This window comes from Pseudochaenichthys georgianus, chromosome 8, assembly GCF_902827115.2.
Source record: "Pseudochaenichthys georgianus chromosome 8, fPseGeo1.2, whole genome shotgun sequence".
Classification (NCBI taxonomy): Eukaryota; Metazoa; Chordata; class Actinopteri; order Perciformes; family Channichthyidae; genus Pseudochaenichthys; species Pseudochaenichthys georgianus.
This window is the reverse complement of record NC_047510.2, coordinates 18531771-18547291: the sequence shown is the minus strand read 5'-3', so window position 1 is coordinate 18547291 and position 15521 is coordinate 18531771. Positions and strand designations below refer to the sequence as shown.

The window sequence follows — 15521 nt, the reverse complement described above, 5'->3', positions numbered from 1 at the left end:
GGTCAGCTGCAGCGCATGCAAAGACAGGGGTGGGGGGGAGCAAAATAGAGCGAAATGAGGCATGGCTAAAATGCATGATCTGTTTGTTATTTTGAAAAATAAAACGTATACATATACCTTATAGGTATGGCCCAACAATATATTATTCAAATATAGCATGATAGGTCTCCTTTAAGACAAAGAGTCAGAGAGCCTTTCTTTATCTGCAGATGTAGCTGAATGCTGAAGTTGTACTGAAGTTTGACCTGTGAGTTCTGCTTCACCTGTACCTGTGACTGAGATAGGTATTAACTTCACATGGCCAAAAAGCCACTACGAAGACAGACACAGAAGAATGCAAGAAAAACAACCACAAACAGACGTGACATGGCTACTTCTCTATTTGTTGTCTTTGTTAAACAACAGGCTTTAACATTACTTCTTCCGTTTATTTAATATTTCAAAACTCATATGACACTTAGTTGTTACTAGAGGGTTAATGTCTTTAATGTCTTTTTCTGTGCAAAAGTGGCTCAACTATATCAATGCTTTACGTTTCAGCAGACATGTTTAACAATTATTATTGCCTGGTAGTTAAAGGCAATAAAATACAAAGGGTTGTTGCCAAATAATTTTTACATTCAAATACATAACAACCTCAAGAATAACCAAACAAAAGAAACCCTTTACCAAAGTCCCTCTCTCTTCCTTGACTTCAAAGTCAGTTATTGACATCAGTTGGAGTTGTTTAGTAAGTCAACTTTCTCCGGTTGACCTGACTCTAGCTGACTACCAGCTGTGCTGAGCTGCCGGTATTATCATTACGAGAGATTGAATGCATAAAATATGAATAGTGGGATTGAGAAGCTTAAAGAAAATAATTTAAAATAATTATATTAAACAAAAGCATCGAAATGCTTCGAATATATATCTATATATTAATGCATCATTCAAATGAACAGAAACAACTTTTTTAAACTTTATTGATTCATTTGTACAAGAAAAAAAGGTAGTTAGAATTATACATACAAATAATGCAGATCATACATATTATAGAATTCATTTATTCTGTCCACACAACATCTTTTCCACGTGCGGGATCCCTCTTCAGTTGCTCGCCCAGACGTTTCTTTTTCATTTGAACCCGTTTATTCTGCAGTTTCTCTTGTTTAGTTGTTCCTTGTGCACTGCAGGGGTTATATACATTGAATGTGATTAAATGATTGATTAATTGATTGATATTTTGTTTAACATTTGTATATAGGAAAGGTTTAGAAAAATCACTTCTTAGAATGAGGAACTTCTCAAAGATATAGTATATGTGATGAACAGTGATGTGTACGCAGTTTAAATCAATCTCATTATGTGGTTATATCAGATTTGGCTACAAAGACAAAATACAGTTATTGTCTCCATTTAGCTGTCAGTTGCCGTCTATTTAAGTTGCTGAGCGCTTCTTCATCTTCCTCTCTGGGAAAATTGGTGTCTCCAGGATAGCCTTGTTTTCTTCCGATATCTTCAAACCTTCGCAGAGTAAGTCATGGATCTTCTGCCATGAGTCCACCTCTGATCTCCAAAGTGCTGCTCTGGCTCTGATAAACTGTGAGACCTCAGTTTCGCTTCCTTTGGCCAGACTGATGCTATCTTTACAGATGAAGAAGATATCCATGCCAAGGAACAGAGCATTGAGCCCAATGAGACCGGCCCTAGCTGACTTGGAGAGGGAAAGAGGCCCTTTGACTGCTGCCTGACCGATATCTGGGATATCTGCCGGCACCCTGGGAACGCTGCCTAAAGCTTTCCCTTCCTGCAATCCAGCACTCAGAGCCAGCTCTTCACTTTTTAACAGCTTGAAAGCGGAGACTGCATCAACAAATAAATCAATACCTTTTGCAATAGTGTAAACTTTCCGAAACACCTTGAAAACTCCTGCAAGAATCAACAATGTTTGTCCTTTGGTGACCTCCTCCAGACAGTCCTGGAGACACTGCACATCCTCCATGAAGCTCTTGAAGACTTCTCTGGCTTTCTTTTGATATGTATGGTTTACTCCAATCTCTGTGGCGGTGGTGACAGCGCTGTTGACTCCGCTTGTAATTCCCATGCCTACCCCAGTCAATGTCAGAGCCAAAGACACTCCAGCTGTTACAGGAATTAAAGCCAAACCAACGATGGAGAGCACACCTCCTACTGCCCCCACTGAGCTGCCTGCCACACTGGAGATCTTTGCTCCCTTATTCATCCTGTCTAACTGAACAGCATGCTCCTCCAGGTCCTTGAGAGACTGTTCCATCCTCTGCTGTCGCTCTTTAAACTTATCGATGAAGCTAGAGCACGGTTCGTCCTCCTGAAACAAGAACACCATCCGGAAGCTCTGGTTCATCCTGATGATGAGAATTGAAGAAAAATACAAATGAAAATGATGCATTTAAAAACCTTGGTATAGGTAGTAACCTTAAATGCAGTAGAAAAACATTGGATTATAAATTGTAAAAACATGACCTCTAAAATCCTGCAGTTGTACGTTAAGAGTCCACAGTATTCATACTGTGTCTCCAGCTCCTTTGCATTTTGTTTAAGTATTTATTTATTTTGTTATTGTTATTGTGTGACCATCTTAGTTCAGCGTGTTTGCTAATTAACACTATACTGAGGTAAAGGCAATGTCTTAACCTTTGCAGAAATTTGGTGACAAACCAAAGTCTGGCAATTAAATTGATTAAGTTTGACACGACAGAGCGCTAGAGGTAAAGTAAGTTGTTAACCAAAGACATTAGCATTCATCATCTGGGAACTATTAACATGTGTACAAAGATTTGTGTTGGTCTGTGGAACAAACAACAAGCAAGCTAATACTGAGTGCATTTCAAAGTTTTCAATATCATAACTCATCACACCTTGCACAGCTGTGTTGACAAAAACCACATAAAGGAGTTACACGTACCTGAGTTCATCGAGCTGATTAATGTGATGAAGCATCCTTCGTGTGTCGTCTTCAGACAAATCCACAGCGAGGTCTACCAGTGTATCGTCGTTCATCTTCAGGCAAAAGTCACAGAAGGAGCTGTGAAAAACAGGAAAATATTTTTTATAATAGATGTTTATTTTGCAAAATGTGCATATTATTTTAGGGACATTCCTCTTTACCTTTTCTCTAACTTCTCACAGATGTTCTCGGTGGTCCTTATGTATTTGTCCAGCTGATATGCCTGCACTTCCACATTCTGAAGTTTGGGGCAGAAGAAGGCGTCTGCAACTCTTTTAAACTCGAGGAGGTGAGGGCAGATCATCCGTGCAGCAATGATGACAAGCTGAACCGTTACAGGGCTGATCCCTTCAGGCAGATGTAACACCTGGTTCTCTTCCATGAACAAATGAAGTGAGGTGACCGCCAGATTCTCCACCGCAGCCAAGAAGCGGTCGAGCTCCCCCAGGCCTTCCAGAGTGGACTTCAGCAGAGCAGCCAGCTCCTCCTCCAGATCTGCTCGCCTGCTGTCTGCAGTCACCTGGGTTACCTTGCTCTTCATATATTGCAGAAAGGCTTTACCTCTGGTCTGTGACTGGGTGACATGGCCGATGCAGAGGTCAATGTTATCAGCTCTGGTTTTGATGTCAATCATCATATCCAACTCTTTCTCCCTCTTTAGTATCCATTTAGAACTCTTCTCACAGAATTCTTTCACTGTGTCGATGTCGATGAGGGTGTCTGCGGTGTAGCAGCACAAGGCCTCCTGGAGGTCCTTTCTATAACACAAAACATCATTCCGTTTGTGAAATTGGAAAACAAATTCAAACTGAATTGTCGTTGTGCCGTTGTTGTCTTTTATCACAAGATCTACAGTATATCTCCAGCTCTAGCTTTAAGTGTCCCCACCAAATATTCCCTGGGCCCAAAGCCTCTGGTCAAACTTATTCTTAAAAACACCGACAGCCCTTGATTATGGTTTTCTTACTCATTTACACAGACTGTTGACAGTCAGAGGAGGATTGGCTCACATCCGAAACCCCTCGCACTTAAACATAGGGTTTTACTTTAGGACCATCAATAAATTACCATTTTATGAGACAAAACATATCTTATTTCTAAACCACCATGCTGATTCATATAAGTGGCCAATGGCCATTATGCTAAAACAAATGTCACTGCAGAATTGTATAAGTACAATGAACAAGAGAAAAACATGTATTTTTTAATGAAATTTAGTCCACATTCATCAGTATGGATAGGACTTTTGTTGTGCACTTTTATGTATTAAAGGTCACCTATTATGCAAAACCCACTTGTTGATGTATTTTATAAATAAACATGTGTCCCCTCTGTGTAAAAAGATTCTGAAAGTTTCAGGATAAAAGATTGGCTCACTTTTTGTCCTGATCCATTTATATAAAAACCTGTCTGAAAATGAGCTGGTCATATTTTGGCCACTTTATGATGTCATAACGATTTTTTTCCTTGTGTAACCATTAGCCAATTACCAACCAAGGTAACAACCCCATTACATTACATTACATTTAGCTGACGCTTTTATCCAAAGCGACGTACAATAAGTGCGTTCGACCAACAAAATACAAACTTGAAGAAAACAGAATCATATAAGTACATCAGGTTTCATAGAGCAAAAACATTTCAAGTGCTACTCAACTGGCTTTAGATAAGCCAGTCCTTTATTAGTATATAAGTGCTTTGTTAATAGTTCTATCGCGCGAAGTGGAGTCGAAAGAGATGAGTTTTCAGTCTGCGCCGGAAGGTGTGTAAGCTATCTGCTGTCCTGATTTCAATGGGGAGCTCATTCCACCATTTTGGAGCCAGGATAGCAAACCCACGTGTTTTTGCTGATTGGAACTTGGGACCCCTTCGCAGCGAGGGTGCAGCGAGCCGTTTGGTTGATGCAGAGTGGAGTGCACATGCTGGGGTGTACGGTTTAACCATGTCCTGGATGTAGGAAGGGCCAGATCCAGTCGCAGCATGGTACGTAAGTACCATTGTCTTGAAGTGGATTCTAGCAGTTACCGGAAGCCAGTGGAGGGAGCGGAGGAGTGGCGTGGTGTGGGAGAATTTAGGAAGGTTGAAGACCAGACGAGCCGCTGCATTCTGGATGAGCTTCAGAGGTCGGATGGCACATGCAGGTAGACCAGCCAGGAGGGAGTTGCAGTAGTCTAGGCGTGAGCTGACGAGAGCCTGGACCAGAACCTGCGTGGCTTTCTGGGTCAGCTGGGGACGTATCCTCCTGACGTATCCCCCCCACCTTATCACCTGAATCTCCTCCTACACTGTAAAATGTTTGGCTGTAAAATTACAGTAAATTACTGGCTACTAGTTGCATGGATTTCACAGTAATTGACTGTAAATATTTCACAGTAATTTACATTAGATATTTTACGGTAAATTGTAAAAATGCAACTAAATACTGTGACTTTACAGTTGACATGCCCATGGAATTACTGTGATATAGCAGTACAGAGCTGTGGTATTATGGTACCTTGCTGTACATAGATTACAGTAATTACCTGTATTTTCACACTATTACTGTAGAAGTAATGCAACACGGTAGCCAGTAATTTACTGTAAATATACAAATGTAAATAATACGATAATATATTGTAAATCTGACTAGTTAACTGGGATTTTACCATAACTACCCAATTCAATCAGCTCAATTAACAAAGAAAAACAAAGAAAATGCCCATTTTAACTTTGTATTACTCCATTGAAGTGCAAAGTACATTAACAGTGTGGACATGTTGTTTTACGGCCCCAACCTCTACTCCGCGGTAGTGGCTTGTGCTGAGACCCGCAACATGACAGAATACACGCAATAACCGGTACTTGGTAACGAGCATTTATTGATAATCAGCCGTTTGCTCACACAAGCCAAACGGGAAACAAAAAGAGTTCTGGAGGACTGGCCAAAAAAAACAGAAGGAGGGAACCCGAGCCAGCCACACCACGGACCGTAGGACCCAGAGCTCCCCCCCCTAACCAGAAATCAAATATAAACCCTATGGGAAACAAAATAACGCCGCGAAAACTGGACTACCAGGTCCTCCAGGCTAAACATAAACACATCTGCAAAAATATGGCCTACAGCTCAAAATGGCAAGGAGGTATTCTGAGGAGAGTGTCTCCCGGCGTTAGGATAGGCGAGACATCCTTCTCCTCCAGCTTCTCTTTATATATATGGCTGAGTGGAATTTGGAACACCTGGGCAGAGGCGGAGCCAGGGGAAGACCAGGTGCACCTGGGCAGAGGCGGAGTCAGGGGCAGACCAGGTGCAGACCAGGTGCACCTGCGCAGCAGGGAGACAGAAAAGAAAACAAGGAGGGGAGCACTTGTCTCCACAGACATCCACTCGAAGTCAACTATTTTTTTGAAGAATGTGCTGACATGGGGGTTTAAATTGCAACAAATCCTCCAACTCATACGACCAAATGGGTCGATTGTTTAAGCCCTTATTACGACCAAATATGTCGTTTGTTCAAGCGCTTAATACGACCTATAATTACCTTTTTAAATTGTCGGCCTCTGGTGCTCCCGTTCAATGCAAACGTTACAGAGGGTTGTTTATTCACAAATAACCCTCTCTGTAAAATCCTAAATTGTAGGATAGTTTGGCCATTAAAACGCTTTTTGATTAGATTTCTAGCGAGAAGTATATATTGTACTTTTAGAATCCATGTCCAGTCGATATGTAGGATCTATAGTTTGATAGATATTACGAAGATGATTTGAGGTTTCGTCAGGAGAACGTGTATATGCGGCAAGCTTCCATGTAAAGTTACGGGTTGAAAACAGTATTTCCGGTCTCGCCGTTTTCATAATAAAACCAATGATCAAATGATTTAACAGTGATATCTGCACTACTCATCCACTAAAAAACATCAGTTTATCCTAGTTAATTATACGACATTAATTGGTTTAAATTGTGTACAATGCTTTTGTGTTTTTCCCATAGGTTTTTCTCTTTCGATTCTGAGAGACACATTTCTGTTTTCAGAGGTTTTGATAGGCTAAAATCACGCCGCAATGCACGTCGGGATATGGTGTTTATGTGATATGAAATCGGAAAACGTTAAAAAAATAATAATAATACTTTATTCCGAGTGTTCTTGCTTTTCTCTTTGAAAGTCATCACATAACGGCATTGCAATACACGGTTCGGCTGCATTCAATATTAGATATCTGCCCTAGATATGTATTTATAGAGCCCTGATCAGAAGACCTTTTGACAAACTGGAAGAGATGCCGCCAAAACTGAATACGTGACGTGGACCATAAATATATCAACAATTAAACAAAATCTTCCATTTCTTTTCACACAATACCTCTCCTTGCAGTATCAACACTAATTCGGCTGACTTTTATATTTGATCCAATTAGTAGATAGTCTGTATTTACACCATAACGGTGCACAGCTGATAGAAAGGGACTTTTTTGTAGTTTTTAAAGATATTACTGATTTTCTGAACTACCTTTCCAACTCCTCATGCAGTTGACTGTTACAGGTCTATACAAGTTCATGGTACAATGCATAAGCTTCACATCGAGAGACTGAAACTGTATTTTCCTTTACTGTTCTGTTTTAATTTCACAATAAAGTTTATAGTCATATTATGTACGATATTATTATGTTTTATTAACTAGACCACTGGTCTAAACCGCACCTCCTAGTGGTTAAAGCACGTTATTGAATTTAGTTTAGTTATATTTGATGAAAACATTTAAATATTAAGAGTAGCCTACATACAAAATAGGGGTCAATGATAGAAATATAGAATGGAAAATATCAAGAAGATACTGTAGTGATCTCTACAATAAAACAGTTTAGTGCAGGACGTCCAAAGATATTAACAGGAGGATGTGCAAAACAGACAAACTGATAAGGCTGAATTTTACTCAGGTGTAATTAAAGTCTGATTTAAGGGTTGTTTATATTTCACATCATTAATCAGAATCTGCAAAGTAACAAAAATAAATGTAGTAGAGTAAAAATACCAGATTAACCTCTGAATTGTAGTGGAGTAGAACAAAGTAGTACATGCTGCTGTAACAAAAACATTTCCCAACTTGGGATCAATAAAGTATCTTAACTTAAGATGATCGATGGCTACTGCCATATTTGCTAAATGTGCATCTGAACCTTGACAAGTGCATGTTTCAGGCTTATCAATAAACAAAAACTGGACAAAACTGAAGACCATGGGAGACCGAGCCTTCTGCTCCGCTGCTCCGAGATTGTGGAATGCCCTCCCAAGCCAGCTGAGGACACCACAGACTGTGGAGGCTTTCAAAAAAGGCCTAAAAACGCATCTTTTTAGAATAGCCTTTAACTAGATTTTTAAATCCCCCACATTATGCCATGCGGGCATGAATGTCACAGCTTTTATTATGTTGTTTTAATTGTTTTTTTATTGTTGTTTTGTTTCACCCTTTTTAATTTTTAATTTTGTAGCACTTTGAGTTTTGTTTACGCAAATGAAAAGTGCGCTTATAAATAAAATATATTATTATTATTATTATTAACAACAGGAGAGGTCACAGACATAAGACCAGCTGTTACATAAAGCTCTTCTGACCTTGGCTGTCATGTGGGTATATTAATGCTGCCCATTATGGACACAAGCAATATTCACCCATGTATTAATTATATGTTTTAAATTTGATAACACCAATGTGTTTCGTATCCCCTAAACCTCCAGGGAGGTATACAGTTTAATACTGGCAACTTCAAATTGTGGGAAATACGAAAACGTCTTTTAAAACTACATTTCCCAGTAGAGACGTGCCATAGAACATGTTGCGAAACACACAATAGCCAGCAAGTGTAATTCTGGGGGGGAGGGCCGGGCTGGACCCGTCCAAGTCCAGTTTTGGATAGTCTGGCGTGGTTCCATTCCATTTCAAAGAGCTGTTTGACAGCGTAACCTTGTCGCACTGCCACTCCAATATCCAATCACAGAGCTTGAGGGCTAATCACGGGGTTTGTAAAGCAAGGCGGATGTTGTAGTCCCAAACGATAGCTGGGGATTCTGGGTAGTGTAGTGTCTTCGGAAACTCTGTCGTGTCTAAACTCCGAAAAAACAATTTGTTTCTCCGAATCGAAGGTTAAAAACACAAAGGCATTGTACACAATTTAAACCAAACAATATTGTGTAATTAAAAAGGATAAACTGATGTCTTTTAGTGGATGAGTAATGGAGATATCACTGTGTAATCATTTGACAGTGTGGGGAATACTTCCGGTTTTATTATGAAAACTTTGAGACCGGAGAAATACTGTTTTCACCCACGCTAACTTTACATGGAAGTTGCCCCATATACAGTACACGTTCTCCTGGCGAGACCTCAAATCATCTTCGTATATCTATCAAACTGTAGATCCTACACATCCACTGGACGTAGATTATAAAAGTACAATATACACTTCTCGCTAGAAATCTAATAAAAAAGCATTTTAATGGCCAAACTATTCCACAATTTAGGATTTTCCAGAGAGGGTTGTTTGTGAATAAACGACCCTCCGGAGCGTTTGCAATCGACAGGAGCATGTTGTTTCTTACACGACCACTAGAGGTGCTACACTTTAAGACGTGACTCTGGGTCGTATTTAGCTGCTGAACAATCGACCTATATGGTCGTTTTTTGTAGGAGGACAGGCTGTTAAATTGCCATGCCTCTTTTTGGCTTTCGAGCCCGTCTTGGGATTAATGCCCAGGAAGTACCTGAAAACAATAAGCCAAGACAACAATTTCAATTTGACATAGATTTATATGTTGCATCGTTTATTTTAAGGCACATGCAGCGGTGCCCCTTTCAATTTAAGTAAAACCTGCACCAAAAAAAGAAATTAGTATTTAAAGCCAAGCAAGAGCGATAAAAGCAAGAAAATCACTTAATTTATTGTGTTATCACAGAGGATGGTCTGAATACAGTAACATGTTGTGAAATCCTGGTAATCATTTATCCTGTACATCCACAGTAAATAACTGTGCCTGTATTGATTTCACTTTGAAATTCAAAATTACAGTATTATATTGTGAACATTACAGGTATAGACTGTAAAGTGGTAAAACAGTAATTTATTGTAAAATATTACAATAAATATTGTGAAATCATGGTAATATTTTACAGTGTAGAGCACCATTGTGTTCTTTTTAACCAGATATCACTCAGAGGGGCGTGGGGAGTGGCTCCTTATTTTCATCTAAAGTAACAGACAGAGAATCAGCACTTTAGAAACAGGGCTGAAACAGAAGGGGTTTTTGGGATGCTACAATGCATGATCTGTTTGTTATTTCGAGCCAAACACATCAGAGACATGTTTTGTATATATCTGAGACCTATAATATATTGATGAAAAACAGTATGGGGACCTTTAATGTAAAAATCTTCCTCGATAAAATAGAAAGTTGACTTAATAAATAAAAAACATTTTTTCTGTTTGGCAAGTGCAGTAATGATATCTGTTATGAATTTGGAGTCACTGGGTAACATGAAATGGAAGGTATGCAAATAAATTAAACGTTGTAATGCCTTATTTGTCCAGTATAAAGACGCAGCAGAAACCGGCGTGAATGTCTTTCAATTGACCAACCTAAAGCTAACTTCACCGCGGTAAATATCTAAATAATTTGACCAAATAACTCAATTTCTGTGCTGAGGAGTGTCGGTGTTGATCTGCTGTGGCGGAACATTAAGACAAAAAGTTAGAGAGCCTGTCTTTATCTTCAGGGTAAACTCAATACTGAAGTTGAACCGAAGTAAGAGTTCTGCTTCACCTGCACGATTCACCGAGACAAAAAGCAACTACAAATTGAGTGACGTAAAGAAACTAAAGTACAACAAAGAGATCGTGCTATGGCTACTTTTCAGTTTGTTTTCTTTTATCACACGATAGGCTTTAACATTACTTCCTGTGTTTACTATTATAAAACACACAGTGGAAATTGCCAAAATGACACTTACTACAAAATAAATCTTTAATGTATTTTTCTGTTCAAACGTGTCCCAACGATATTGTTTACCTTGCAGCAGACATGTTTCTCCTCTGACAGTGTGCGTTCTTCAGTTCCTCGACTCCACAACTAATTACCTGCGTGTTTAAAATGAAAACAGAAAAATATTGTATAATCTAACCTGTAACTAACCCTGACCCGAGAAACTATACGACTAATCTGCTGAAAGCACTAACGCGAGACTACTTGTTAAGGACTTGTGTTGACATAAGGGCTGAAGTGTTAGGTTTCATTTTCTTTTCTCCACCTCACCAGGTAAAACCACCCCACCCATTCCTGGACTGAGGGTTGAAAGGTTTAAGGTAGCAGCACACCTTTTGGTTTCTTGAGAAAAATAACTTTAAAATAGGCTGTCCGAAATAAACATGTTACCTTATGATGCTGTAATGACTGATATGCTGACAAGATAAGCTGAATTGATTTACATATTTAATAAAGAATGTCAGTTTTTTAATTAGCTTTTAGTAGTTGTGTTTCAGTGACTTTCAATCCATAATAGTTATGACTACATGGCCAAATAGGACAGACCTCTTTTATTGGATTTTACAGCCTTTTCTATTTTATGTAAATATTATTTTTTTTAATTCTGCTGTTTTTCATTGAAAAATCTCTTCCTATTTCAAAATAATTCATATCATTTCCCCTAATGACTCAACATTAATGCAAGATTGTAAGAGTACACTGAACAAGTATAGGACACGCTTTTTTATTGGCATTTAAAAACATCCAAGTGCTTCTAAAAACACTACAGCTAGAATTATACATTAAAATAATGCAGTTTTATTTTGAAAAGTGTTCCCCCTCCCGTTTTTTCTGTTGCTCCTGATTATGTTCACCTGGTGCCCTGGTTTGTCTCCTCCCCCCTCACCTGTGTCTTGTTGGGTTAATTAGTGTGGGTATTTAGGCTCTGTGTTGCCTGTTGGGTAGTGTGTGTGAGATCCTTGTGGTGCCTGTGTTCACGTGGGCAGCAGATTGAGGCTGTGTCATATGTTTATGATGTAATAAATGCCCACACCGGGTTGTATTTTGGACGTTCTGCCTCTGCCTCCTTGCCAGTGGCGGTTCTACGGGGTGGCAAGGGGTGGCAGCTGCCACCTCAGAAAAATGCCTTGCCACCCCAGCTGCCTCCCCAGTTGGCAGCTTTGTTTTGAAAGAAAAGTTGTGGCTCATCGGACATTTATGAGAAAAAATCTCTAATGTCCGAGTGCAAGTGAATGCAGCACAAGACGCGAGCCTTGTAACCCCTCCCCCGGCCCTGGCATGAGCGTGGAAATATGATTGGCGGCTGTTATGACCTGGCTCAAAACGGCCACAACAAAAAGGAGACACACCATGTCAACGGTTATCAAAACATGTTTATTTAAAGGAAACAATCCAAATTAAATGAAGTGCAACAATAAGTAAGGTATGAGGTGTGGACGTCAGTGGTATCAGTAGTGTAAATGCAGGGTGAGGGTTGCATGAATGTGTATGGGTGAGAGTGTTGAGGTGCACAAAGTAAAGCAACTAAAGTAACAACCATATATACTCAACAACACCAGGTGTCTGCAGGGGAAAGCAGAGCGAGAACAGAGAGGAGCAGAGAGGCTTCAAATAGCTGCAGGACACCAGACCCAGGTGCCCCGAGTTACTGTAATCAATGCAATCACTGAACCAATGCAGCACAGACAGAACAGCCACACCCTCTCTACTGATGGACCCACAGGGGCATCACAGCCCCCCCTTAAGACGAGGCCCCAAAGGGGTCCACGACAACCCAACATCCTTCTTCTTAACTCCAGCCTTGCGATTTCGTACTGCTTCTTCGCCTCCACTGCCTTTATGTCCCACTCCTCCTTGGGTTGGCTGGCGTTGAGCCACAGCATGTAGGCGCTCATCGGCCTCGCCGACCTCCTTCGGCCTTCTCTTCTTCGGCCTCCTCTCCTTCGGCCTCCTCTCCTTCGGCCTTCTCTTCCTCGGCCTCCTCTCCTTCGCTTTGCGGGGTTTCCTCTCTTTCTTCTCCTTCACCACTTTGACTGTCTTCTCCTTCTTCTTTGTCTCGATCTCAAAGTCAAAGGACCGTGCTGAACCACTTTTTCCAGACTCCGAAACAGGTAGGTCAGTGGACATCCTACGGCTCTGCACACGTGTAATATTATAAACTGGAGACACACTTGGAAATTGCAAACCACTCTCACCTAGCTCCCCAGATGCCACCGGCCTGGAAACCACCACAGGCGGTGGCACACCAGCCCACACAGCACTACCAGCGAGATCGTTGCCCAAAATCATATGTATCCCATCAAGTGGCAACGCGGGACGCACGCCGATAGACACAACTCCCCGTACCAGCTCACAATCCAGCACTACTGTATGACGTCGCACAGGATCAAGCCCATCTCCATGCCCCTCATCAGCACAGAATCCCCCGTTTCTGTCTCTGACGAAAAAGGCAACACTGACTCAACAATGAATGAGTATCTAGCCGCTGTATCACGCAACACCTTAATCGGCACATATTTGTCACTACCGACTACTGATACAACAGCTTCAGTGATGAACGGCTCAAAACCAGAACCCGCATCCGGGTCAGCACAAATCGGCTTCCTATCAGGCACCATGCCCGAGCCTACACCCAACGTTTTTTTTTCAACACGGCAGCCGCAGAACAACACATGGCTGGAGCATGTGGTGACAAACGAGGCCTCCCCTTGGTTTCCAGCAACGGACACTGCTCCTTCCAATGACCCTCTCCTCTGCAATAATGACATCGGGTCGCCCTGTACCTACAAATCTACGGGAGGAGCCTGGTGAAAACTTTGCACCACCGCGGGCATAGCCATTGTCTTCTCCACGTTTCCAATCACCCCTAGAATACTTCTCAGTAAAACTGCCCTTATGTGTCAACACAAAATCGTCCGCTAATTCAGCAGCTCTAAACGCGGTGGAAGGTTTCTGTTCATTCACATAAGTGGCCACACGCTGAGGGAGAATGTCTTTAAATTGTTCCAAGACAATGAGTTCACAAAGACCGTCAAAACTTGCAACCTTTGCTGCCGCGCACCACCGCTGAAAATGAGAAGTTAAATCACGGATAAACTCCACATGTGTCTGCTTATCTCCCTTGACCCAACTTCTGAACCTTTGACGATACGCTTCAGGAACCAGTTCGTAAGACTTCAACACCGCTGATTTTACTCTATCATAGTCCAAAGCCTTTTCGCCACAAACAGCTGAATAGGCTTCCTGTGCTCGCCCAGTGAGTACACACTGAAGTAACAGCACTCTGTCCGAATCTGACCAGTTTCTTGCCTCTGCTATGCGTTCAAATAGAGTGAAAAAAATGTCCGGGTCACGCTCATTGAACTTTGGCACTAATCGCAAGTAAGAAATGATATCGCCACTGCCTGATGCCGACCTATCACCACCATCCTCCCCTGGAGAAAACTTGCCCTCTCCCATCAGCCGTAATCTAGCATGTTCCACCTCACATTTCATCCTTTCCACCTCCAGCGTCTTCTCCACCTCTAAACGCTTCTCTACCTCCTGCTGCTGAACCCTCATCTCCAACTGCAACTTCTCCTGCTCCAACCTCAACTCCAACTGCAATCTCTCCTGATCAAACTGCATGGCCAAAAGCTCCTTTTGCTGCTCGAACGTCAAACCAGCTGTCTGAACCACTGCCAGCATGAACCCTGCCGCACCAGACTCACTCTTCTGCAACACCCCCTGCTCAAACAAAGATGACACAATGACAGTTTTAATGTCATGTTTCCGCTTGCAACAGCAATGTCATAGTGCTCTGCTATTTCGACCAACTGCGCCTTCTGGCAATCATCTAAGAAAGACACTGAGGGCGCATCCACAAACGCTGACAAAGAAGTCATAATAGCCAATCAGAAAGCAAAGTATTAAACTGCCAACACGCATGGGCATAAGATTAACCCAACAGAGAACTTCCCCCTAACTGCCTAAACAAAATCTTCCTAATCTCACCTAGTCTTCATGTGGCTTGCGTGGGTAATTACGCACTGGAACCCGGCGGAGTTATGGAGCGACCTGCACGCAGGTAACACCAAGAACTCACGCGGACGTGCCCCCGAGACAGCTGTCCGAAAACAGCTGACACTAACCACGTCGCCACAACACTATGAAAAAAACAAACAGGCACAACCCAAGGGGAAACGCCACTTAAGCCTAGCGGGGAAAACTCTTTACAAAAGCGTAACAAGCAGCAACATCTTACCTTCTGATTGGCACACAACCTGACGACATGTCAAACACTAAAGCTTCCTGAAACCCAAAAAACATGATGTGTCCCCCAAATAGCAGCGCCGAGCCAGCACACAGCTGGTCTGGACCACATCAACTAATTAGCTGCTTAAATGACGCCATGTGCTCTGAGCACTACACAAACTTTTAACCAAATAACCCATAGGACGAGCCCCCATTTGTTATGACCTGGCTCAAAAGGCCACAACAAAAAGGAGACACACCATGTCAACGGTTATCAAAACATGTTTATTTAAAGGAAACAATCCAAATTAAAT

The 15521-nt window shown here is 41.5% G+C and overlaps 1 protein-coding gene across 1 annotated transcript; it reads right to left on the bottom strand.

Annotated features, from left to right (window-relative positions):
• Positions 1 to 944: 944 nt before the first annotated feature.
• On the bottom strand, positions 945 to 11048 carry LOC117451350 (uncharacterized). The gene is made up of 4 exons (XM_071204185.1): positions 11002 to 11048; positions 3127 to 3723; positions 2924 to 3043; positions 945 to 2363 (listed from the first exon to the last, which is right to left on the bottom strand). The coding sequence occupies exons 1-4, from the start codon at positions 11013 to 11015 to the stop codon at positions 1418 to 1420; spliced, it is 1677 nt and encodes a 558-aa protein (XP_071060286.1). The 5' UTR covers positions 11016 to 11048; the 3' UTR covers positions 945 to 1417.
• Positions 11049 to 15521: the final 4473 nt, after the last annotated feature.

Coding starts and splice junctions, on each gene's coding strand:
- LOC117451350 (XM_071204185.1), bottom strand. Junction 3,044..3,126: donor TGTGAGAAGTTAGAGAAAAG/GTAAAGAGGAAT, acceptor TGTTTTTCACAG/CTCCTTCTGTGACTTTTGCC. Junction 2,364..2,923: donor AATCAGCTCGATGAACTCAG/GTACGTGTAACT, acceptor TCTCATCATCAG/GATGAACCAGAGCTTCCGGA.